The sequence below is a fragment of the Podarcis vaucheri genome (genome assembly GCF_965113315.1).
Source record: "Podarcis vaucheri genome assembly, chromosome: 2".
Classification (NCBI taxonomy): domain Eukaryota; kingdom Metazoa; phylum Chordata; class Lepidosauria; order Squamata; family Lacertidae; genus Podarcis; species Podarcis vaucheri.
This window is the reverse complement of record NC_138760.1, coordinates 60,958,929-60,986,215: the sequence shown is the minus strand read 5'-3', so window position 1 is coordinate 60,986,215 and position 27,287 is coordinate 60,958,929. Positions and strand designations below refer to the sequence as shown.

General features: G+C 42.7%; 1 protein-coding gene across 1 annotated transcript in view; it reads left to right on the top strand.

Moving 5' to 3' along the window:
* Positions 1-12,928: 12,928 nt before the first annotated feature.
* The window catches only part of PDLIM4 (PDZ and LIM domain 4), a 61,051-nt gene continuing 46,692 nt past the window's right edge, over positions 12,929-27,287 (top strand). Inside the window, exon 1 of the mRNA XM_082210994.1 lies at positions 12,929-13,221. Coding sequence (XP_082067120.1) covers positions 13,129-13,221 — 93 coding nt within the window. The 5' untranslated portion in view covers positions 12,929-13,128. The remainder of the gene's footprint in view (positions 13,222-27,287) is intronic.

The following is a 27,287-nucleotide window of genomic DNA, read 5'->3' as shown; positions in this document are numbered from 1 at the left end:
TGGCTAACACAGCAGAGAAACAAAATGCTTCCTGAGGTTTAGAAAATTTCTCCTCTTACAAAATACAACAGTAATGCATGTGTCTGAAACAGAAATAGAACAAAACAGGACAGAGAACCATTGTTCAGCACAGTGCTATCCTGCAATTTATATCACATTAGAAGTTTTGACTTTCCTCACCCAACTACTGTTTCTTACAGGAAATGGATCAGTTTAATCCCATAATAAGAGTAATTAATGTTTCCAGAAAAACCCGCCACTGGCATAATTATATTGTCAACTTTGAAAATTACAATAGCATTTTCTTGGCCTGTTTTGCATGTGTGCAATCATTTGGTTAGCTGCATAATTTATGGAAGCTGTGCCCTTATTTGTCAAACTGACCTTCCTATGGTAACTCATGACCTGGTGACCCCAAAGCCGAGTTCCCTGTAATTACCTCCTGTGTATGTTTCTCGGACTTGTTCAGAATGTGCCAGCATTGTTACTACTTTTCCAGGCATCCACGACTAACTTATAAATTATGCCCATCCTGGATGTCAACAAGCAAAGTCAATAGGAGCTTAGACTAGAGTGGGGAGTCTGTGGTCCTCCAAACCTTATTGGACCCCAACTCCCCAAAGACCTAACCAGCATTCCCAATAGTCAGATATGTTGGGAGTTGTAGAGCTATAGATTCCCCATTCTGGGCTCAGGATAAGAACACAGATCATCTGATTTGTAATGTGCTGCAAAACTAGAAAATAATAAATGGGTAGAAGTGAGAATTTTGTCAGGTGACACTAATGGACCTTTCCTTAATATCTGACCACAGACAGTAGATGATAGATATAATTAAACAGCACCAATGTTTTAAATGATCATTTAACCTCTCATTTCAATATCCCAGGAATGTGAGAAGAGGCAAGACAAGGTGGAAACCTGTAAGCAGTAACTCCCTATCCACATCTTTATTCAGTTCAGTGACCTTTTAGCCAAAAAAGAGCAAAAACTGACCAGACAATTCATTCTACATCCTAAATAGGTAGTAGTGCCGTATCAGCTAAGAACCTTGGGCATCATTGTCTGGGAAATTAGGATGAAAATTAAAATTATGTACAGTAAAATAAACTTGCTACACTGTAAATGGTTTCTCCTTTGAGAGACTCAAGAGAGATATACGCACCATTGACCCAAGTGAGGTGGTGTGAGTAAACATGCATAAGATTGTTCTGTATACCTTCTTTAACCAGCCTTGTTGACTTATCACACCTTGCCTGGCACTGCTGGTGTGAACATACACACACAATGAAATCTGCAACCATTTTTGACCCCTACATACACTCTGGTAGGCCAGTTTTGGGTTACAATCAATGATTAAGGAAGCATTTTGTGAAGGATTTGTCTTTTTCTAATGACATTCGGAGGAATTTGTAAAAAATAAAAAGTAAAAGCCCTTCAGCTTTAGTTCTAAGTACTACACAATGCAAAACATTGACTGACAGGTAGAAAAAAATGCTTCAGCAACTATACAAAGAATATCTTCAAAGTAACTGTCAAGTTAAGCATGTTTAATAACATACCTCTTTTTTTCCATTTTGCGTAAACACATAAATTTTCCTAACAAATGCCTGCTTCTCATTGCTTTGACTTGTTTTTGAAAATATGGTTCTGTAGGCAGATAGATACGTGAAAATGTATTTGGTCACCTGTTTTAGATTTGTGTTCATTATATTTGTGTTCATTTTCATTTGACTTACATGTGTACTGTTTAAAATGCCTCAGGGGCCAGAGCACTTTAGAAACTCAACGATATGAAACATTGCTATTCATCAAATGGAGGCTAGATAGGACCACATGTCCCTTTCCACCCCCATCGCCAGCCAGAAGCTAATTCATTTCCCAACCATTCATTTTCTCAAGTTCTTCAGCTGGGTCTGATGGCAATTTGGGAGAACCACAGTTGTTCCTTTTGTACGCCACCAGATGTGTGGCCAATAGGTTTCTTGTCTGAAGGTTTGAAAGGCTTAAAGAGCACCACTGGGGCTGATACTGACCCTTTTGGTGATTACCTGGATATAAGAGCAGTTGTGTTCAGAACTAATGGGGGAGGGGTGGAGATTGTTGAGTATAATTGTACATTGAAATGGAGAATAACTCTGTATGTGTATTGCTAAAGGGAACATGGAAAATTCCAGTGGAGCTAAGTGCCTAATAGGCTGATAATTAACTGAGAATGTATTTCTGCTACTCCCTCTCGTTGTGTTTAACTTAGATCACATGGGAGAGGTATTCAGTAGCAAATCTCTGTTTTGTGTCAGCTCGTTCTCTTTGTTCTCAAGCCACCAAAGACAAAGGGTATGCTAATGATGTCTCTCCTGGAGAGAACACAGCCTTGGGCTGTAATGGAGTCTGTGTGGAGAGAAAGAAATTTGATTTCAGTTCAGTTTGAAATAATTTTATATTTTACGATGTTCAGACTGTGCTTGGACTATTTGAATGTATCAATACTGTTGAAAGTCTGTTTTGGAATAAGTTCTGTTCATAAAGCTTTGGTACCATATTTTTTGTCTGGATAATTTTTATCTCAAGAGAAGTCTGTTTTTATTCACCCTGTTGCTTCCATATGTACAATATGAATAACCACATGGACAAATATCTAGACCTACATGCTCAGCCCCAAACCTATTGCTGGGCCTGCCCTGGATAAATCTCATTTCTGTTAACTATAGCTCAAATGTAAGCCACATAATTAGAAGCATATCCTATTCTGGGACAGGGCATGACTAACCAACAAGCAAAGTTCTGGTGTCCTGAGAAGGCCTAGACATTCCCCAAGGATGTTTTCCTCCATTTTGATCAAGTCTCCCAAAACCTGCAGCTTGTCACATGGCAATCATGAATTCATGGGTTACAAGAACGTTTGACTCCTCTGCTGATTGATGGCATGCCTCCAACATGTTTGCACAGACCCCCGTTCCCTTTCGCCCTGCAAGTAAGAAAATGTCCAAGTAACATGTACCTGCCTAATTGCCTGTTTTCATCCTTGGGCACCATTCCAAAAACACACTATAGCATTTAAAGGCTGGTGAAACAGCACATCAGCATGGATTTGTCAATATAACAAGCCTGAGCCCTTCAAAACTGAACTTCAGCAGATGCATGGGCAGGAGCCTCTGTATATAACTGGGCCAGTAAGACCCTAGGTCAAAGGGCACATTTGACCCAACAAGTATTCAACTATATTTTATTTAGAGTAGATGTATTTGTTACGATATAGAAGCAATACAGCCGCGAGCTGGTAGCTTGAAAGCAAAACATAATGGGAATGTTGGGACTGTTCCGTGGGAAACAGAGGGACACTCTATTCACAGTGCGAAGCACCGGAATTAGCTCAGAGTGTAATATGAGCTGTACAGGAAGTACGGGAGGAGTTTGTCTCTCTGCTGTTGGAGTTTGAAGAGAGCAGACGTGTTTTCTGTAACGCTGCAAAGACAGAAATAAAGGCATGTAAATACGTTTCTGTCTATCTCTTTCCCCTGCCCGGGGGGGGGGCAGGAAAGAGTGGTGTGTTCTTCTCACGCTGAGGAGGATCGCTGATCGCGACCTAGCCTGTATCCTGCCGGGGAATGCAGACAGGGAGGTCAACTGGAGATCAAGCCGGGTGCCTGGAGAATGGCCAGTTTCTCCTGAAGGCAGGCTTGAATCCCAACAGTATTGACATTAATTAGCATTACTAAGCTAGGTTCATTAATTTCAACATGTCTACTCTGAGTCAAACTTACCTGAATACCACCCAGAGTACTGAATCAATAGCATAATTCACTGAAGCTCATCAAGGATGTGGCAAGATATATTCCATCCTGTATTCCCAAGGGACTTTCCTTGGCTCCACCCCAAATGGGGAGAGGCACAAATTTTGTATTTGTTGTTAGATATGCAGGCCTAAGACCCTCCCCCTCCTTGAGGTCCTTAGTAACCTGCTACGTTTCTTATTAATTGATTTAAGGAAATTATACCTTGCTTTTCATTATAGCATCACATCTTGCCTGTGGGCCAGAAGTTCTCCACTCCTAGTTTATAGCATAAGAAATTCTAATATGGTATATAAGTGTTTAAAGTTATTTAATCTTTTACATTACCACTTGGCTTTTTTGCTATATATCAGTCTTATGTAAATTATTATAAACATTTTATAAATGTTTTAAACACACATGTGCAGCCACAGCTCTCGGCACATGAGGATGTTCCAAAAACCTTTCAAACGGCAAAATAACTCTAAGCTGAAAGTTTCTGCAGAGCCAAGCCTATAAATTAAGTAATCCTTTTCAAATCTCAAGTAAATTCTGCCTTAGGGTTCAGGTTTGCTGGGACATAGTCCAAACAATGAGATTCAAAGATTTGTCTATAAACTCTCTTGCAAAGATGCCATAATTTGAAAGAGTTATTATCAGGCTGTTCATTTAGGTTGAATTATTGTCAAACTGCTGAGTTTGGGACTGGGTCACTGAGGTATATGGGGATGAACTGAATTATACTAAGTAATCAAAGCATTATTGTTGGTCGGACAGTGGACATAATCTAAAAAGAAAAGACCACCAACTAACAAAGAATTAAAAATACTATACAAAAGGAAGAAGGATGGTTGAACCAGAAGCTACAGTTGGTGTAAAATGTGATGGCTTGACTGCTCACTGGAACACAATATTGCCCATTTTACCCCACTGTTGAAAGAATTCCACTGGCTTCCAATTCTATTCTATTCTATTCTATTCTATTCTATTCTATTCTATTCTATTCTATTCTATTGAAATACCGCCCTATTTTATATACTGCCCTATACCTGGAGTTCTCAGGGCAGTTCACAGAACAAAATCAAAATATAAAACTACAAAATATATAATAAAAATGAAAACAACAACCCAGTAACCCCCCCAAAAAAACCCCCCACATTTTAAAAGGGCATAGGATGTCAATCAAATCAATATTACATATTGGCTAACAGACTAATTTCATAGCACTGGCAGGGCTTTTTTTTTTTCTAGAAAAAGAGGTGCTAGAACCAAAGCCATTGAGCTTACCTCCTCCACATAGCCCCAAGTGCAATGCCGGGGAATGGCTATGCAACATTGCAGAGGTGCTGGAATGCATAAAAGAGATGCTGGAACTCAGTTCCGGTGAGTTCCAGCTGAAAAAAGCCCTGTAGCTTGGGACCAGTATACCTGAAAGATTCTGTGACCCCTTATATACCAAATCCGTCACTGCAGGAGGTGAGGGCTTCCTGCTGTGGTTGGTTGGCATCTGTCTGTCTTGAGAGGTAATGGAAAAGTGTGCCTTCAGGGATGAAGTCAAACCATTGGCGAATTACAGTGCCTGTTGTGGCTGTAGAGATCAATACAGGAGAGGCTGGTTGTGTTGTTGTTGTTGATGATGATGACTTCATGCAGGTGTACCATGGCGTTACTTCTTTCTGAACTCCTCCCAGTGGTCATTCCTCCTCTGGTCACTGCTGTGGATACGCGACCTGTCTGTCTCCAGGCGCTTTGGTCATCTGCAAGGGATTCCCACATGGCAGGCCTGATATGTGACAGCCGTCACGTTTGCAGACATCTTTGTAATGCAGAGTTGGAGTGCCAATGGGCCTGATGTCGGAAGCCAGCTTCTCACAGTGCACGTCCCTGGGGATCCTGCCACCTTCCATTCTGTGGAAGTGACCAAGCCGGCATAGATGTTGCTAAAACAGGAGTGTGAACAGGCTGGGAATGTGGACTTGGGACAGCACATCTTTTGTGGGATGTGAAACACAAGACCAGTCAAGTACAACATCCCTAGAGTGAACATAAAAGAGGAAGTCTGGACCAGCCAGTCGGAACTTCCTGTTTCTCCTAGGCTGGGACAGACTTCCTCCGCATGTGACTAGAGGTGGGTGTGACCTCACCTGCCCAGGTAACAAAAGAGCAGGACTGGTCAGCCATCTCTCTCGCTGACCACATTCGTCGAAGACGCAACATCTGCTTAGGACAAAGGGACTTCTCCTTATGGGATAGTTTCCAGGTGTATATTACTTTTGTAACTTAAAGTCTGCCTTCTGGGATCCATTTGTGAACAGAATGTGTGAGTAAACTCATTTTATACTTTTATAGAAGACTGTGTCGAGTCTATCTTTTTATGAGGGACTAAAGGGGAAATTATAAACAAAACGTATTTTAGAGGCTTTAGCGAGCCTGAGCAAATGCATCTGCTGTGCAAGTTTAAAAAGGGGAATTTTACTCTGCTAAATTGTAGAATTTGTTAACACAAGTTGGAAAGGATATAATCAAACAATATATCCTCTCCCGCATCCCTGAACATTCCCACATCTTTGAGACTCTGTCCTGCCATGTGATGCCCGAAATCTTCCTAACACACAGCATGTGGTGTCTCTCCTGGTGAGTGCAAGTTGTTACGATATAGAAGCAATGCGGCCGCGAGCTGCTGCTAGCTTGAAAGCAAAACATAATGGGAATGTTGGGACTGTTCCGTGGGAAACAGAGGGACAGTCTATTCACAGTGCGAAGCACCGGAATTAGCTCAGAGTGTAATATGAGCTGTACAGGAAGTACAGGAGGAGTTTGTCTCTCTGCTGTTGGAATTCGAAGAGAGCAGACGTGTTTTCTGTAACGCTGCAAAGACAGAAATAAAGGCATGTAAATACGTTTCTGTCTATCTCTTTCCCCTGCCCGGGGGGGGGCAGGAAAGAGGGGGGGTGTTCTTCTCACACTGAGAAGGATCGCCTATCGCGACCTCTGCCTGGATCTTGCCGGGAATGCAGACAGGGAGGTCAACCGGAGATCAAGCCGGGTGCCTGGAGAGTGGCCAGTTTCTCCTGATAAAGGCTTGATTCCCAACACAAGTTGCCCACATATCACTACCATAAAATAGAGTGCTCAATGTACAAGCCTAGTAGACCTTCTTCTTGGTGCTGACTGTATCCTGCAAATGCAGGAGACCTGTTCTACACAATGTAAGAATTGGGCCTTTTATGTTGTGGCACCTTCCATTGAATATCAGGCAGGCACCATCTCCATTTCTTTTCAGTGTCTACCAAAGACTTTCCTCTTTCAACAAGGCTTTCAACAAAGCTCTTTCCTAGCCCCCATCTGTATTGGAATTGTTTTAAAGTGGTTTGTATTGTTTTATTGCTTCTTATTTTGCCTCCCTGAGCTGCCTTGGAAGGGAAGGATATAATTTTTTAAAATATATAATGAACTCAGTTATAATAGTGAGCTAGTTAGTGTAGTGGTTGGCATGTTAGAATTTCGCTGAAGATACTTACCTTCACATCCCGCATGTGGCAAAACTGAAATCCTGTGCATGGTTACCTGGGAATACATTCCATTGAACTCTGCGACCCCTACTTCTGACTGTGACCCCTACTTCTGACTGCAACTTGTATAAAACACATTGTGGTTTTCATGAGAGTTCTTCCGCCATCTGAGATGCAGCCATTAGCTTTTAATTAGAAATGGAAACCAGCAAATAAATATTACCATTTAAACTGCTCCCATGAACCAGGAAAAGGTACCCAGCCTCTGCTTGATCCTTTTCCTCATTCCCATATCCTCTACTAAGCTGTTACAAACAACAGTAAAAACATGAAAAGCTTTGTTATCACCTCATTCACTTATCAGAGCAAGGAGGGTCCATTAATTACCCTGGTGGACCAAGTGGCCATGTCATCACTCCTGCTCTGAACATGTCCCAGAGCTGTGTTGCCTTCCCTCTAGGCCTCCACACCACTGGCTTTGAAAGGGCCTGCAGACCATGTCTTTATTTTCCAGTCCTAGTTCTGCCTATTGAATGATCTAAAATAGCAGCTTGCTTCCCACTGATGGGAAATGTGTCAGTGTTAAATGGAGCAAAGCAATATTAACACCACTAACAGAATAAAAGTAGCTGATAAATGTGTGTGCTTAATTTTTTTGTGTTGTCAGCTGCTTCCCTTGAAGATATTTCCAACTTTTCAAATATGAAAATTGTGTTCTTATTAAAATATGCTCCATCATCCTTAATGATGCTTACATAATAACCACAAGTATACAAAATTGTTATTGCGATGGAAGAAGAAAAATCACACTCTTGTACCCAAAGGTAAGGCGTAAGGCAGCGGAGCTGTAAAAATATCCCCCTCCTATTCTCCTTTCCCCTTTGGCTTGCAAGCAGACTGTTTGAACTCTCAAGAGATAAAATTAAATATAGTTTGGTGTTTCATGTCTGCCACATTACATCTGAGTGCAATAAGAGCTCTTTCAGAAAACTCATTCAGCTGGAACCTTTGAGTGAAGTAACTATAACAAATGTTGCTGAACTTGATGGATGTCATTTTAAAAATGACTTTTCAGAGCCTGTTATTTTTCTTATTAAATAGGAAAGCACAGTTCTCTGAAATTTTGGAAGTTGCTATCTACTTGCGAAAGAAAACATGAAAGGGATATATGACAGATCCAGTTGGAAAGCTGCAATCATTTCATCCGTATAGAAGAAACAGGACTGTTTTACAGTGCTCAGAATCTTTTCTTTTTCAAGTTTATTATTTTTCCTGCTACTACAGTATAGGAACAATGATAGCCATGCACCTTCATAACAGCATGGCTGGGAAATTCCGGACATATGGCAACCCTACCAGAATGGTGTGCCAAATGGGAAAATAGGTTCCCGTACTTACCTCCAGCCCACTATGATACAGTTGGTTTAAGGAGATGGAGTGGAATTGCAATATAAAGGCCAGCGACTTTCTGTCTGTACTTATAATTATATGTACCAAATGATGTAGCTGTGATTTTCATAACATTATGAAATCAGTTAATCTTGATTAATCTCAGAACTCAGCGTGTTGCCTCAGACTTCATAGCTGACTTCCAATCCTGATGCTGATGAAGGAACGTTTTGAATATATGGAAGTGCCACCAATGGGGCAACATATTCTTGTTGTCAGGATGATAGCTGTCAGCTTGAGCTTCCATACTGAATCAACACCAACAGAGGAAATGGAGGGAAATGCTAGCTTAAGACTGGTCTTCAGCCATTCGCCTGAGAAAAAGAAAACCTTTACTTCAACATGTGGGTGGCAAATGGAAATAGTTCGCCTTAAAAATAGTAAATGAAGTTGGACTTTGTATTAAACACATGCCTTTTGTGGACAGATGAAGGGAGATATTTGCTTTAAAAGAAGACCAGAATGGAGCATTGAGATAAAGAGATGAAAGCCTTGCAGTAGAAAGAGGAATGGGAAACAAGCGTTTATCAAAATTCTGGGGAGGCAAGAGGTGGGGGGGGGACACACCCATCTGCTGTCAGAATTGTTAATAAATTCTATATTTTGTTTTAATGGCAAATATAAACATGAATGAGCAAATGTGTAACCTTTGCCTGCAGTTTCTACATCGAGGCAGCACACAATAGGGCTAAACTAGTAATAAAGGAGAATTATATTTCAGTAAAGTCTTTAACAGCCTATCATTTCACGCTCTGTTGATGCTTCTCAAGTAAGACAGGTGTTACTTTTCAAAAGGGACTCAGACTTCAATTACATATTTTAATGACTTGCACTCCCATACAAAGAGTGACATAGACAAGGAACTACTACCATAAAAGAAATCATTGGGGGAGGCTGCTGCTCAGTCTATGCAGGATGTACGGTATGTTCAAATCCCAGCATCTCCTGGGAGGCTGAAGATCTTGGCTGCAGTTCTGGAAAGCTGCTACTAATCAGTGTAGATTAGGGGTTGCTAATTTGGTTCCTGTGGATGCACAGGCACTCATAGAGACCTTCCGAGGTGCCCAAAGGGTCCTATCTTGTTTCCAGCTGAAACTAGGATTGAATAAAGAATTTATTGAGGCCAATAATATAGGATGTGGCTTGTGCTTGTTTGCAGTGTGGGTGTGGTTGCCCGTGAGTTTCTTCAGTTTGCAAATGTGCCCCCAGGCCCCCAGAGATTGGCAAACCCTGCTGCAGACAATACTGGGCTAGATGAACCAATGGTGTGACTCAGTATAAGGTTTCTTACTATTCTACTGCGAGGTAAATGGCTATGGGTCCCGCCCCCCTGCCCACAGTCTTGTCCATTTTGCTTAGCATTCTCTGTTCAGGATACGCAAAATTATTGCAACATATGATAACTGCCAATGTCTCTTCTGCCACATAATTACAATTCCTACAGATCCTGCCATCACAAATCACCAGTGGTTATAAGAACTGTCATGCAAGTGGCAGTGATATATGGAATCAATAAATCCCCTTGGGCAATCTGCACGTAAAATGTTGAAATGTGCATTGACAATACTAGGCGTACTATTGTGATTGCATCAGCAATCATATCTTAGTAATGAGGTTTGCCTAAGGTAGGCTAGAATAGTTAGTATACTGTTACCCAATATGGGCCTTTACAACAGGGTAGATTATAAATCCAGTCAATCAATCAGACTGCAATATCACTTGGGAAAGGTTTATTACTAGGCAGCTGCCTTTAAATATCCATGGTGTTAATTTTATGTGTAAGGACTTTTTTAAAGTGTTGTGCTATTTTGTTTTATTCTAATAATATGCTGTGCCCTATCTCGTGTCAATGACGGAGTTGCCTTTAAAACTTCAGTAATGAAAGGAAATGTGATTGCCAGTGGGGCACTGTGGCTCACAAAAGCTGCAGAGGCTGGGAATTTTATAAGTTACTGCATTCCACTAGCCAGAAGACCACAGCCACTTCTTTACAAAACTTGCACCTCTCTCTAGATGGGGGGGGGGAGTGATAGAAATGGAAAATGAAGTGGCATCAATTTAAAGCACTGTTTTACTTAAGTAGCACAACATATGAAGAAGTAACTTTTTTTTTTTTTACATCATTGTCTTGGAAAAGGTAATTTGATGTAAATTCACTATTTGAAATTGGGTTGAATATCAAACCACTAAAATCAATGAAATCAAGTTTAGTCATGGCAGGTTAATTTCAATGGAAACTTAAGTTCTACTGATTTCAATGGGCATTATCAGAGGGGTGAAAATGTGAGGGAGTTCAGGTGAAATTCCCAAATTATGTGAATTCCTAAACTAATTATGAGGTTCCTCAACGCATGACTATATATGTTTGGAAATTGCATTAAAACATTTGATACAAGCAAGCTGAAAGTGTGCAGAATCTGATAAAAATCAAATGAGCAGATATGAAGAAAGTCCAGTTTTGACACCTGTGCCTGAACAAGTTCTCAGTAGTAGATCTCTTGGTATATCAGGTTCTCTCTCTCTCTCTCTCTCTCTCTCTCTCTCTCTCTCTGTGTGTGTGTGTGTGTCTCTCAGAGTCCATTTTCATAGAATCATGTTTCAAACAAAGGCAAGTTTGTTTAGACTTCCTTGCAAGAATGACTTTCCTGTTCCTGCCTTTACTGGAAAATGAGGGGTTTTCCACTTCACTGGCAATGCTGATGTATTTCCTTCCCATAATTTCCATGCAGGTTACTTCCATGATTCCTGCTAATTGTAGTTACAGGTGCCAGGAATTATTTAACTCACCAAGACAATGTTCAGAAGAAGGTGATCACATATTCTATTTTATTCTCTCTCTCTCTCTCTCTCTCTCTCTCTCTCTCTCTCTCTCTCTCTGCCTTTGCTTTCTCTATTACCGGTAACTCATTCTGTTGCAAAGGAGAAATTAATGGGAGCAAGTCCTTTCCTCCACACTCTGGGACTGCAAGAAGGATCAGATAAAGAATTGTTAGAGCCTCTCACAACTGCAACCCAGGTAGACTCTTTATGCCATGCTACCTCTGAGAATGCACAGAGACCAGGTCAAGTAAAGGTCACAGAGTTGGGTTGCAGGAGCATTTGGCACCTTATCAATTATTTGCACAACAGCCACCAGTGAAGACAAGCCTACAAGTCTATGTGCTTGCAGGGAGCAGGTTTGCATGCAAATTCTCCTGTCCACACATGCAATGTCAGCATGTGGTTGAAACAAGAGGGCATCTAAGGAATCTCCTTTCATGTCTTTGGGTTTTGGTTCTGTGCCCTAGACACGGTGATTCCCAACCTGCCAAAAATGTGCATGGTGCACTGGCATAGACTTTTCATGACCTTCTTCAATTATGCTACATTCCAAGAGGCAGGCGAAAAGGCATGTCACACAAAACTCCTTATTTTGCAAGTAGACAACTAATCAGAAATAGGTCTGTGCATGGGGGAAGTGACGCTATTGTTTTTAGAAGTCTATGATATGGCTAATTTGGGGGTCTGGTTAGGGGCTGGGGCTTGTGGATTTTATTACTTTATCCAAGCACCTCCTTTAGCAGAGGTGCTTTACGTATTCACAAAGCAGATGGGGACACCTGTGAGGTTTAGACCTTGGCTTTAGGACCCAGCCCCTATTATAATCTCTCTCTCTCTTTTGACAGCAGGTGAGCTACTGTTTGCCAAGTTATTTTAGAAGCCGTTTTCGTTAGAATTTTCCCTGGCTCTGCTCTTTCGTTTTATGTTTTTAGTCCGACACTCCCTCACTGTATGCTTTCAGGTGGCTTTATCCAGCATTTATCTGTCCTGCAGACAGTTTTAATCACACTTTTGTAGGCCCCTGGGGAAAGTTTTCTATGAAAGGAGAAGGTAAGAAATGTTCTATATACATAGCCCAGGCTGCTCATTTCTTCTTCTGGGTAATTCGAGAACTGGTGAGCAACCCACTAGTCCTTGGTGAGAAAACAACAGGTAGGAAGGGCTTGTGTGTGTTGCTATCTAACTCCTACAGCTAAGAGAAGGGCCCTGAGCAGAAAGCCTGAGAGAGAGAAGTTCTCCCGCTTCTCCAACAGGGCTCCTTGGAGCGGGAGGGTCATCCTGAGGACACCTGAGAGCGACCCGTCGGGCTCCGAAGCCCCGACCGCCCTGCGCGCCAAGCGACCCGCCTCTCCCCGCCTCTCCGCCTCCTCCTCCTCCTCTTCTCCCCGAGGTGGAGAAACAGAGAGACGTCAGGCCGGACCGGAGATTAGCAGTCGCTTTAAGTGGATTAGAAAGCAGCCGAGTTTGGGAGAAGCGAGCGGAGAGTGAGCGGAGCAGGCGCCGCTTCCCCTCCTCAGGCTTCAGCCTCTCTCTCTCGCTCGCTCGCTTTCTCTCTCGAACTGAGGCGCCCCGCCATGCCCCAGACAGTGGCTCTGAGCGGCCCTTCGCCGTGGGGCTTCCGGCTGGTCGGGGGCAAGGACTTCAGCACCCCGCTGACCATTTCCAGGGTAAGACTCCCGAGGGAGAAAGCGCGTCCCTTTCGTTTTCTTCAGTGTGGGGGGGAAGGGGCGGGCTGCTGGCTTGAGAAGCCTCTCAGGCACCGGCCGGCGCGAGGCTGTCACCATGCCCTGACCCGCGTTGGGCTCAGCTGGGCTGCCTTCTGAGGGGACGGCGACTTGCGCGCAGCTAGGCGAAGAACTCTGTCAGTTTGGGCAGCGCGTGAGGCGAGGGAAACCAGCAAGCCTTTTGCGCCACTGGGCTCTCAACCGACGGGGGGTGGGGAGACGACGGTGCCCCGTCTTCTTGCCTCCCGGGCGCCGCAGCCTCTGAGGCAACTGAGTCGCGGCGGGGAGCAGCAACGGCAACAAAGGCGGCATTCCAGGGACGCCAAGCGCTCCGCGGAGCATCGCTCCCCGCAGAGGCACTTGTTGCGCGCCTCGAGTTCCGCTCGTCGCTGCTGGATGCGGGAGGGTGGCATGGCTTGTGAAAACTTAAGACGACAGAGGAGGCAGGATCAAGACCCGCCTTCAGGGGTGCTGAGGCAGGAGGCTGGTTTTGCCCAGCTGCTTTGGTTTCAAAACTCAGGAGTTTCCTCTCTGGTGCTGTAAGTGGAGAAGTGGGATATTATTTGGGACCGGAGTGTGCGCTAAGCAAAGCTGGGTAGCGACTTAGATTTAAAGGAGAAGGAGAACCTGGAACCGAGCTGAGCGGACCAGGAAAAGATGTTCTCCTTTAACAGCGATGGGCTGCTGCTGCTTCTAACTAGCGGGCTGGATCGCCTGAGATATGTTCCAGGGAAGCAAGTGAAAGAGTTTGCACAAAGTGGTCTGACTGGGTGTTGTGTTTGGCCCACCAATGAATGCAGCGCGTCAGCGCAGAACAGGGAACCTCCAGCCTTTGAAGCGATTGGATTTATCTGCTGTTTATCTCTTTTCTGCTTGGGTCTCAGCATTTTCGAGCGCTGTGCAGGCAAGGCAATCCTTGGACCAGTTATTTATCAGGAATGGCTCTCCTGAAATTATACCTGGGGTGCATGACTTTCATATCTGGTTTAAACAAGCTGATCCCATTCAGGTTGACTGGGAAGTAAGTTTTCCTGACAGTCGTGGGTCTTAGCTATGAAGTTAACTTGTTTTGGGTTGGACTGATCACCTCAGCTTACAGTCCTAAGTATACAACAGGGCAGCGTCCTAAAATGTCTGAGAAACAAGCTTAGGATAATTCATATGAATGAAGCTTAGGACTCGTATGAATAATAACCATTACTAACTATTAACCACCCAAAGAAAATGATTGAAGGGTGACTTGAAATGCCTACTGATTAGAATGTTTGATTTCTAGAAGTGTTTCAGAAAAACGCAGGTCTGACATTGTATAATGTAAAAACGGGTTGGGATAGTTATTTCACCATTTAATTTTATTTATCCCAAGGCAGCATTACACTTTAGTCAGTTTGGCCACTGTGAAAACATCCGCATCTGGGTACTGTAGATAGCATGGCACTATTCCTGCTATGTTTCATTCTGGCACAGCTACTCCTGAGCTATCAATGTAATACTGTACTTACCTTTAGGATTGTGGCATTATATATTGGAGATCCTGTCCTGAAGTATTCTGGTTCTTTTGCTCCATACAAGATCTCTGGATTTCCTTGTGAAAATGGCATTTATTTCATTTTTTTACTTTGTTGTAATGAAAAATGTCCTCTGTTTGGCCCACAGTTCAGTAAATCACAAATCCCTCCTCCAGATATGGATATATGTACACTTCTTGAGCTTCATTAAGCAAGTGAATGTACCACAGGGAAACAGTGGTTTTAAGAAATGAGTAAAACTCTTTCCAACAGGAGCCCAGTAACTGGCAAGATGTCCTTCTCTCTTGGAATTTTTGAAGTGCCTACTTCAAAACATGCCTCTAACAGAAACCATAGATTTAGATACTAGAGAGCATCTGATTCTTTCCCTCTCCCCCATCCAGCCACACAATGATTGCAATCCTATACACGCTTTCTTGGAAGTAAACCTCTTTAAACAGAGTTAAATACATTTCTGAGTAAACAATGCATAGGCTTTGGATGCAAATGTCAACTCAAAATGCCATAAATATTTTCAGTGGTTCAAATTTGAAATACATAAATAGAAACCTATGCAAATTTGTGGATGTAGTTTTCTCTTTTGCTCTTACATTTGCCCTGTTCACATATACACCACCCACAAACCAAATGGCCTGCTTGCATGTTTTCCTGTCGCCATCTGGTTGGCCTCTGTGACACTAAAATGCTGCACTGGGTGGGCCTGATCCACCAGGCTCTACTTATGTTCCTACATAAAAATGCAAAGTGCATGGAAGGAGTACCCCCCCTTCAACCGGCACCCTTCAGGCACTCCTCCCACTCCAGCTAATTAATTTCCTGTTTGACTCTTTCTGCAAACCATTCCTGGTGCCTACCATAATGGTATTTTAAAAGCAGTGAATATGTATTTGTTGTCATTTTTCAAGGGGGAAATGTAACAGGGCTTGCTGGGAGAAGAAAGAAAAGGTACAGCCAGTCTAGGCAATGCCTGTCAGACTGAGTTTTCCACAGATATTAAGAAAGCTAAAAAAGTAAGGCATGAATTGCTAGACCAGACCAGGGTCCATATAAATCTGTGGTGTGGAAATTTGCAAGCTGATGTAGAGGTAATGAGGGATATCTATCATTTCTGCCTAGGATCCAGCATTCTGTACTTCTAAATATGGAGTTTCTATTGAGCTACCGTAGTTGCCAGCCGCTGACCAACTTTTGCCCCCTGAACTGAACTGTTGCAATGTTACAGAAATATGGGGGTCATAGGTGCCAGAGATATGCCTTAGTTTTATTGTAGAGGCCACATGTGAGTTCCTAAGCATAGTGGCCTGAAGATGAGATGAGAGAGGAACAGAACACGAATGAAATTTCTGAGAGCTGAAAATTTCAGGTAGGAGGAAACTCTCTCATTAGATCTGGCTCTCAGCCAGATCTAATGAGAAGAAAAGCTCAAGGGAGGCCTTCAAAGCAAGAAGCTTTTAGCCACCTGAACTTATCACAAAGGTGATTTCACTGTGCTGGAGGATTGAAATTCATGTGATAAGACCAGCAGCAGGTGATGTCAACAGAGCTTGGAGCACTTTGAAACGGAATGAGCCATAGAATACAATGGTACCTCTGGATGCGAACGGGATCTGTTCCAGAGCCCCATTCGCATCCAGAGCGGAACGCAACCCGCATTTGCAGGTTGCGATTCACCGCTTCTGCACATGCGCGTGACATTATTTTGAGCGTCTGTGCATGCGCGAGCGGTGAAACCCGGAAGTAATGCATTCCATTACTTCCGGGTCTCTGCAGAGCATAACCTGAAAATGCTCAACCTGAAGCAACTTTAACCTGAAGTATGACTGTAATAGAGGGACGCGGGTGGCACTGTAGGTAAAACCTCAGCGCCTAGGACTTGCCGATCGCATGGTCGGCGGTTCGAATCCCCGCGGCGGGGTTAGCTCCCGTCGTTCAGTCCCAGCTCCTGCCCACCTAGCAGTTCGAAAGCACCGTTAAGTGCAAGTAGATAAATAGGTACCGCTTTATAGCGGGAAGGTAAACAGCATTTACCGTGTGCGGTGCTGGTGCCGGTTCGCCGGAGCAGCTTCGTCACGCTGGCCACGTGACCTGGAAGTGTCTGCGGACAGCGCTGGCTCCCAGCCTCTAGAGTGAGATGAGCGCACAACCCTAGAGTCTGTCAAGACTGGCCTGTATGGGCAGGGTACCTTTACCTTTATGACTGTAATAGAATTGTAGAGATGGAAGATATCATGAGGGTCATCTAGTCCAACCCCCTACAATGCCAGAATCTTTTGTCCAACATGGAGCTCAAACCCATGACCCAGAGATTAAGAGTCTCCTGCTCTACTGACTGAGCCATCCATCATGAGCCATCTTGCCAGTCAGTGATCATCAGGACCTGCCAGTCCTGTTAATCAGATCAAAGCTTGTTCAACTTCTGTTAAGCATGGAGGGATGCTCCCTTACTATTTAGGAGGGTGCCAAATGGTTGGGTAGTTGTAAATATTTTTCTTGTAGGCCTACTGCAAGCTATGCAAGGAACCTGGGCAGACTTTACATTGTGGTGGCTATAGTCATGGCTGTAGTCATGCCAGCTTTTTAAAATCCCAGCACTCTTTTTTTTGGTTTTTTTTTCCTAAGGAGAAAAACAACAGTGCTTTGGAATACCAAACAAATCATCCGTTTAAAATAACAGAACTTTATATTTTAAAGTCAGCTTGAGAAAGGGAATCAGTACAATAATCTCATGTGATAAGAAAACAATTGAGGTACTATTTCTTATTCACCTGGAAACACAAAGCACATGACATGTGACCACCTGGCCAGCAGCTTTCCAGTGTCGCACTAGATTCCGCCTGCAGCAACACTTTTGAAATCTTGTTTTCATAAACTGAGTTTCAGGGAGAGGAGACAGTGCAGAATTTGGCACGTTGTGTGCTACAGGCTTGTTAATACAAAGTTAACCTTGCTATGATTTAACCCAAAGGTTAGTAATTAAAGAGTAGGGCTGCATTTTGCCTTTCAGAGAGGCCTTTTGAAGCAGCTTCATCTGCGATTATGACCATTTTAGTAGTTAATAAAAATTAACTTTGAATCCTCCTCCCCCAAAAACAAAATGTTTACGCTGCTAAAGCTAAGCTATCAAACACATTCCAAGCTCTTTTCCTAATATAGAACATCAGCTACTGTCCCAGAGACATAGGGAACATTTAATCTCAAACTGAAATATAAAGTACTCCTACAATAGGTTGTTACCCATTTCTTCTTCAGGCTGCTTTGAAAAATGGACTTTGAAAAAAGTCTTATATACATTACAAAGCAATGAGGAATTTTTTTTTAGTATTAAAGCAGTATTTTGTCACAAAAATACAGATCTTGGTAAATGAGTTAGCAGACATGGTACTATGCTATTTAGGCCATTCCATTTTGAGTATTTGTTGTGTCAAAAATACTGACCTCCTTTGTCTTTTCATTGCAAAAGTTTGCGAACTTTGAATCTTGGGAGTGTCTTAAAGGACTGAACATTTCTCTTTGAAGTCAAATAGATAACTTGCCTTTTTTATATCACTTTTGTAGCCATTTTGTGTTTGGGATAGGTATACATAATGGCTCATAAAGCTGTCACATACATTGCAAGGAGAAACAGCTGCTAAAAGGTGTTTCCCCCCATGCAGCCTGCAAAATTCATTCTCTGTAGCTGCATTCAGTCTGGAAGAAGTCGCTGCAGTAAATGGGAATCACATCCAGCAATCCTAAAACAAAATGTCAAAGACAGGCAAATGAATAACTTTTCAAAACTATTCTATTTGTAATTGTTACAGTCAATTTGAATATATTTGGCTGCAAAACTCTATATATTCTTAATTTAGATAGGTTTTGCACAAATCCCATTATTTTAATGGGGGGATTTTAATAACACAGACCTTGAGTAGTAGCAGGCAAGGAACATGTGACAAGGTACTGATGAGGAGTGAGTAAAATAATGCAGACATCTGTTAAACAAGCACATAATAGATATGCCCAGAGGGAAAGCAATTGGTCTCTAGGCATCAACACTTTTTGTTTATTTAAAAAATGTTTGATAGCTCTCTGTCATTCTCCTTGCCACCCTTTGGTCTTAATGGAATTTATCATATCCAGAGAACCACCAGATAACCTATTCTTAAGCGGTTTTAAGTGTGATCCTCTTCAGGTTCACTCAGAAATTAGTCTCACTGTGTTGTGAGGTTTATTCCCCAACAAATGTGCATTGGACCACAGCCTTACAGAGCAATCCTATGAATGTTTACTCAGAATTAAGCCCCACTAACCAGGCACTGTGAAAATTTTGGGCCAGTAGGCACATCTGGAATTTGGACAAAGGGCTAATCACAAAGTTGCTGCCATTGGGGCATGGTGTCAGGGGCGTAGAGTGGGTAGCTGGAGCCTGGGGCAGGGCAAGTGTTGCATCCCCCTGTGTCAGGAGCTGGCTGGATGAGGGAGGAAGAGTGGTGGAATCCACCCAACCAAGAGCCCCACAGGGAAGGCACAGAAGAAGAGGATCTCATGCCTGGGGACTGGTGGTGCGACTCTGGTCTTACCTCAGAGGAGGGGAGAAGCTGGGATGTGCTAGAAGTAGGGTGCTTGTGGGATAGTAGGGTGCTTGAGGGATAGCAAAGAGAGGACAGGGAGAGGAGGTTCCCAGTTTTGATGTAGGTGCTGATAGTGATGACAGAGGGGAGGTAGAACCTGCAATTCTCCCTCAAGGCCGCTTTTCTGCTGACAGCTTCCTATGCCCCACCGAACAACTGCTTCGTTAAGACAGGATTGCCCTCTGTGTGTTCTTTGTTCTGCTTCCTTAATAAAGAAACTAACTGCAAGTTAGCCAAGTGTTTCTCTCTCTTTTTCTGACTTGCAAACAACCTGCTCTCCCTGTCGGCTTCCTGACACCCTGGTGGACTGGGCAGCAATCAGTTCATTTGCTGGCCAGCATCTAATCAAGGGAGTCTCTCCTTGCAAACTAGCCCCAAGCTGGGAGCAGAAATAAGGCAGAGAAACGTGAAGCCAATAGCAATGCTGTGTCGCCTTGACCTCCTGTCCTTGCAGCTAGGTGCTTTGGGCAACACACGTGGCTCTGGCATTGCTTTCCCGCCTTCCTCTTCCTCCCTGCCTCTTCTGTGGGTGGTGGTGGCACAAGTGCAGCTGTCCCTCTGCCAGCCATGAGGAGGCACTGCCACTGCCCAGCACCAAAGGCCTGCCCCAGGTGTGGCTTGCCTCCCTACAGCTCTGGCCTCAATGTGGGAACCTGTTGTGGAGGTGCCTGGTTGCACCCCCTCATAAATTTGCGCCCGGGGCCATGGCCTCCCTGGTCCCACCCCCACTACATGACATAGCACAAACATGGCTGTCATGGCAGCATAGTGTAATGGCTGCTTCATCAAAGAAAGCACAAAAAGAGACAGAACTATAAAATAATGCAGGTTTCTCCCTTCGCCATCAATGGGGGAAATGCGCCTACATCAGCCACTGTCAGAGGAGATGGTAGGATGAATGTCCAATCCTGGCATCCATGAAATGTGATCATGTTTAAGGGAGCTGAACTAATGCAAACAGGAGCTGAGCAGGAAGTCCAAGCAGTCTCTCATGTGGATTTTTGATGGAATATTTCTTGAAACCTTTCATGGGTATCATAGGATGTATTGGTGGGCACACTGATGCCCATGAGCATCACATTGGCAACCCCTGTGCTAAAGGGAGATGTTTCCAGCTCATGAATATCACAGTCATTTGTATTTAAGTTGGGAACATGTGCCAACAACTATCAATGTCATAAAACATTACAGATATATACACTAGAGCAAATCTAGCTTTTGAGTGTTAATTTGAAGCAAGGAAAATATTGGTTGGCTGGCATCCATCTGTCTTGGGAGACAATGGAAAAGTGCCCTTTCAGGGGTGAAGTCAAACTGTTGGAGAGTTACAGCACCTGCTATGACAGTAGAGACCACAAAAGAAGCCTTTGTGTCTTATGGCTGGAATATGCTTATAGATCTACTTGTGCACTATCATGTAATCCATGTGTATAATTTAATCATGCAATACAGCATGGGTGGTGTTTCTCAACAAAAATGGTGTAGCTGCATTAATGGTTATTATTTCCTCTATTTAACAGTGGTTGGCTCCTGATAAATTACTAGTTTTTGGATTTACTGTAGAAAATTCAGTTGTGTTTCTTAAGTAGTAATGTGCAGGTCTTTGTGACTCAATTTTAAATTTCCCTTCTTTTGAACATCATTATGAACTACCCTTACCTTATGCACTTAATAGTGCTTTTCCCCCACAGAAAACTAAGATAATCTTGACTTTGTGCATAAAATGAATTACTTTAATTAATCAGTCCCACTGATAATCTGGGATAGGAAATCAGACGGAAGGGATGATTCATGTTGTTCCATTCCTTCAAGGTCTGACCTTGGTGGAAGCTTAACAAAATAAACCTCACACACCCTAAACATTTTCAAGCTTTGCCAAGCTGGACAAAACAAAACACATTCAGCCTAATGGAGGGGATTTACAGAACTTTTACAATGTTAGTGTAATGACATCAGTATTTTAAAAACAAAGTTTAAACTATTGTTCTCCTGACGCAGGTGCTCCAAGTTTCTGCGGAAATAATATGCAAACATCAAGGTTCCCACTTTGAACCAAGACCTGAAACCATTCCATCCATTTCTCAAGCAGACTGTCATGATTTGACATTTTCAACAGAAAAACAACCAAAAACATTTTAAAATAGAAAGTGTCACTGAGTCCAAACCTTGTACCTTGAAATAAAATGGGAATAGGACAGGTTCCCAGTTTATGACAGTGATGCTGCTAACACATAAGTATATTTACAATATGTAAATTTAATAGTTTGGTATAGTAATCAGATCAGTCCAGCTACTCTGCTTATATTTATTCAAAAGAAGCAAAAACAACAACATCCAGTTTTAAAAGGATTGTTTTCATACTCAACCATTTGTTGTGCAAAAGCTCTAAAAGGGAATAAACAGAGGGCAGTGAATTAAATTACAGAAATGGCACTAAGAAATAATATATATATATATTATTGCCAGTGATAAATTGATACACAAAGAATATAAATATATTTATATTGTTAGAGACATCTGAGTGAGTGCATCAAGAGGTACTAATTATATGATTCACAAATGAGGGAGATTTGTTTCATTTAATTAGATAAGCACAATGGCTTTATTGGGCTGGGTGCATGTGGTACCTCTTGGGCTCTCTTTAAAAATATTTTTTCAGCACTGGGTGGCACAGGGTAAACACTCCAATAGGAGTAGAGATTCCTGTAAATAAGGGTCCCCTGCTTTGGCTTTTGAGCTTGGCAGATGGGTTTGAAAAGTTCTTGTAACAAGTCACAGTCACCAGATAGGTCCACTAGGGCTCATCCTTGAATAGAAGGCCCACTGAGAAAGGAAAATGCTCTACATTTGTGCATTCCCTAACAGTCAGGGGTGGCCAACACATGGAGCCACGTGAGGTGATTGTCTCAGGTGGCAAGGTACCCAGGGCCAGTAGATCCCAATGTTGATCTTCCTCTCTTTCCCCCAATCCATTCCTAATGCTGACCTTCACTCATTCCTTCTTCACTGGCAGGCAGGGACGCGGACTTATAAAAAATATTGGGGGGCCCCGGGAAAGCTCATGAATAATAAATAAGCTCATGAATATGCAAATAAAGTGGCGCCGCCTCCTCGTGAGCGAATAGGGGAGAGCGTGCTGCGCCTATTAATCAGCTCCGGAACAGGTGATATGCGGGAAACGTGGGGCTAGCCGGAGAAGAGAGGGCGAGCCCCCTCCGCTCCGGCCCTAAACCGCTGAAACCGCCAGGAGGAAGGAAATTCCCCCCGGCAGTGCCTTGGCAGTGGCGGTGGTGCTGCGAAGCAGCGAGGCAGGAGCCCCCGCCCCCAGGGATTCCCTAATCTCGCGGGGGACGGCCGGGGCTCTCCGACTAGGGTACACGGCTGGCTGGCTGGCTGGCGAGGGAGCAGGTGGGGAGGAGGCGGGGGGCGGCGGCGGCGCTCTGCTGGAAGGGCGCCCGAGATTATTGGGGGGGGGGCTGAGCCCCCCCAAAAATTTTTTTGAGGGGGCTCGAGCCCCCTCAGGCCCCATGGAGTCGGCGCCTATGCTGGCAGGGAGAGGGGTAGCTCCATTCTGGGGTTGCCTGAGGTGCTGAAATGTCTTGGGCCAGCCCTGGTTACAGCCCCCATGCTTGCCACTGGCCCTCAAAAACACCAGCCCTATGTCTCCACTTCCTATCTTTCCCATAACCTTTGGTATAAAATGTGTGACATGATGTCACTGAGCTGAGAGTCTCTTTATCCATTCTCCAATTGATTCCCTTGGCTTTCGAGGGTTGGGATTGGCACATTATATGCTTTGTACTGTTAAATGTTTGCCGGGGGAGGAAGGGAGAAAGAGCGGTAAGGTTGCTGCTTTTGGCAACAGCCGTATGATTCCTGTAACTGAAACATATAATTCTACCATTAGAGGATGACATAGATGGGGGAAGCCAAGCACTGTGGTGCTCTGCTTCCTTTTTCCTCACTCGTGAGATAACTCAGCTCTTCTTGGCTGGCAACAAGATTCATAACTAAAACCATACATTTTAGCATCAGGCTCTTGCAATCTCTGGAGAGGGATAGCTTTATACTGTGAATGTGAAGGAAACGTGTCAGTCTCCAGGGGACAGAGCTGAGCACTCCACACATCAGCAGATGGAAGCAGCCCTCACAAAGGCAGTCATTGATCCTGTTCTCCCACATTCATGGCTAGAAGAGAAGTTGTGGGTAGTAGCATTCAGAAGGTTGGAGGGATAATGGGATTACAAGAACTTATAAAAAAACAAAAACACAACCCCAACTCTTGCCTTTCCTTTACCAAGCTCGCACAATTAACTGGAAATATTTAGTGTTCCTTTGCCACTCATCGGGTTGGATTCAAAGAAGAGCAAGCAGAACTCCACTCATGCAGTAAGGCTTTCCTGGCTCCTTCCACCGTTGTACCCTCATGCACCCTGCAAAAAGACATTCTTGGGAGTTGAGGGACCCTTTGGAACAGCATAGGGTGTTTGCAAACAAACCAGTATAAAATACCAGCCATGCATTGTACTGAAATATGATTTACTCAGGACTCTTTTCTATATTTTGCAAGAAAAAAAAAGCAGGGAGAAAAATTACAGCAATAATTAGCACAGAAAATCATATTATCATTGACAGCCAAACTACATGCAGCACCATTTTAACAGTAAATAGCATGTTTAGGAGGGTTTGATCTATGCTGGAACCCTAAAGGGATAGTAGGTGGCACTAACCTTTTGCCCCTCATTGTGATTACAATCCAGATTGGGTACCCTGTGTCTGCCAACTGCCACGCAGTAAGCTCTTTCTGATTCATAGTTCAGTCTGTAACACTATGCTAAACCAGAGAAAATGCAAACAATATATCTTACCTTCGGAGGTCATGACTTCATTTCCCTCATGTGTCAACCCAACCATAGTAATCACGCAAACAGATGAAAAGCAAGGAACTAGGCTGGAGGATGCCTGGCATCCCTTTCAGTCCTGCAATTAAAGCAGAAATGAAGGTACCATTGTCTGTTAAATAGCCCTGCTGTGCTTGGCTTTCTACAAAATACAATAGAGAACTTTCAAGTTCAGAAACTTTTCTAGTCTAGACAAAACATCCAAAGGAAGGTGTCTGTCATGCACTGACTCACTTCATTCAGAATTATGTAAGTTCATTTTAAGTTTTCCTTTGGCTTGCATACGTTTTCCACCCCCATACCAAGAGAGTTAAACTTGCATGATTGTCAATTGCAACTCATCTGCTTCTTGCCAAAACTGCCTGTGGCAATTGTAATCAATAACAGTCAGTGATATTTTTAATCCACTAAAACAAACTCTTCTGTGTTGTTTTAATGGAACCCAGTTAACGAATCTTGTTAAAAGCATATGCTTATTTTAATACAGTGGTACCTCTGGTTAAGAGGTTAATTCATTCCGGAGGTCCATTCTTTTTTTTTTAAATAATTTTTATTAATCAGAGGTCCGTTCTTAACCTGAAACTGTTCTTAACCTGAAGCACCACTGTAGCTAATGGGGCCTCCCACTGCCGCCACACCGCCGCCGCACAATTTCTGTTCTCATCCTGAAACAAAGTTCTTAACCCGAGGTACTATTTCTAGGTTAGCGGAGTCTGTAACTTGAAGCGTCTGTAACCTGAAGCGTATGTAACCCGAGGTACCCCTGTACAGTTTTTGTCTGGTCTCCTTAAGGAACTGCTAGTTAGGGACAATTCTAAACTTAAACCATTTTATGGAACATTTTAGTGTTTGTGTTTTGGTTAATAAAAATATGTTGCTACACAGGTGTTCTTTTTTATGCTTTTTAAAAATCTAGTCCTTTAAAAGTCAGCAATAAGCTATTTATTCAACTTCCTCTCGCCACCATCTCAGTTCTGAAAGAAATGGGCCTATAAGGGGTTTAATAAAAGGCAATGGCTAGAAGGGTCAGACTGAATGTTTAGGTTTCATGACACAGCATCTGTGTAGTATTGTTAAGTTATTCTATACAACATCTGAATAGAAAAGTGACTCTGTCAGTACATACTTCCAGGGTTGCTGCATGGGAGTGTTTTTTATGAAATAGAAAGCTTGAGAAGCTGAATAAAATGCTTCTTATACAGCTGCTGAGGTGTATATAAAGTAGGATTATAACAGACAACCCAAGACTATAGCAGATTAGATAGCAGCCAAAATAGCTAGGGGAGTTCCAAAGCCTGATTTATTTATTTATTTTTTAAAAAGCTTTAAGTGCCTTCCTAAAGGTAAGGAGTGAGGGGGCTATTCAAGAGGGGAGAGTTCCAGAGGTGGTGGGCCATCACAGAAAAGGACCTGTAGAGTATTGTCACTTTAGGAGTACCTGAAGGTATGGTTAGAAAGGCTTTTAAATCTTGGGCAGGATTATAGTCCTAACCTGACACAGTTCCAATGGACAATTCTGCAGTGCCAATCTTGCATACGCTTGGGTGCTGATGTTAATGGGGGAAGGGAAGACAGAGAGATGAGGGGAATTGCCTGAAAGGCAAGGAAGGAGCTTGCCTTCTGTGGATTGAGGGGTTTGCTAAATTCAAACAGAAAATGGTGGGTTTTTGTTTTGTGGCTAGGACCCTACCTCTGTTTTATACTTAATTTTGTTTTGTGATGGCACCCTCAATCATTTCTAAAAAAAAACCACTCATCTAACCTAAAGAAAGCAGGTTTCCAATCTTACATCATTCATGTGCTATGCAATTCGTTTCTGAAAAGCCTGATTCAGAGAATTCTGCTCTTTTATTGTTTGTTGTTTATTTGTTCTGTTACTTTAAATTATTACTGGCATTCTGTGAATTAACAGAAAAGTCGTATATAGTTACAGTAAGCTATTAACTAAAAACGACTGTGGTGAAAGTTTTGTCATCTATGATCCATATTAAGCAGCAAGTGCTTATTTATTTGTAAGAAAATAATTCTCAGCTTATTTAAAAGAAGTTACACATCTCTTGAGGAAACAGAATTATGGTTATTGCGATAAGAATGATCTCTTAACACAGCAAGATATAATTAACCAAAACTCCAGAGAAATGTTTCATTAGATAACACTGGGGAAACCCAGCCAGATGGGTGGGGTATAAATAATAAAATTATTATTATTATTATTATTATTATTATTATTATTATTACCATAGTAGTCTAGCTTTTCATGGCAGTTGTGCTTGGAAGCAATAACAGATGCTGTGAATGACTGTGGAGAAAGCTAGAGGGTAAACATGGAGTTAAATTATTCACAAATTCATTGGCCACTGATCTACTTCCATTATATCATAATAGATTAATCTTGTGCACGAAGACTATTTGTTCTGATACCCAATGGTTCAAGGAAAACTTTGTTTCATTTTGGAGTGTAGAATCCACTCCCCATTTTTCTTTCAAATTCAAACTACAAATTCAAATTACAGGATGTGTCATTAGCCTCCTTCAAAGGGAGTTACAAGCTTTGCAAGATTTTGGCATTAATACAAAAACAGCAGGAGGGGAAGCGATAAAGATTTAATAAACAGCATGATATTTCATGCATGACTGGAAAGTGACAGGTAATCAGGGAAAGTTGTTGTGGAAGATAACACCCTGGCAGAAGGCTGTTAGAATAGTTGCCACCATGTTAACTGTTTCTTTCAATTATAGAAACAATTTCTCATTTGTCCCTTGAACTGAATGAGCTGATCTGAAGCATGTTACAAAACAGTGAACCTTGGCAATAAAAATGGGGGTTTCCAAGGGCCAAATGCATTTGCAGTCTGCTCATAGTATAAGATTCAGCTTGGATTTATCTAGCTTCTGAATGAGTCTCAATTGCAAATCCCCACCCCACCCCCAGAATATCACTAATAAGTTAGCAAGGTGCAAGTTATATC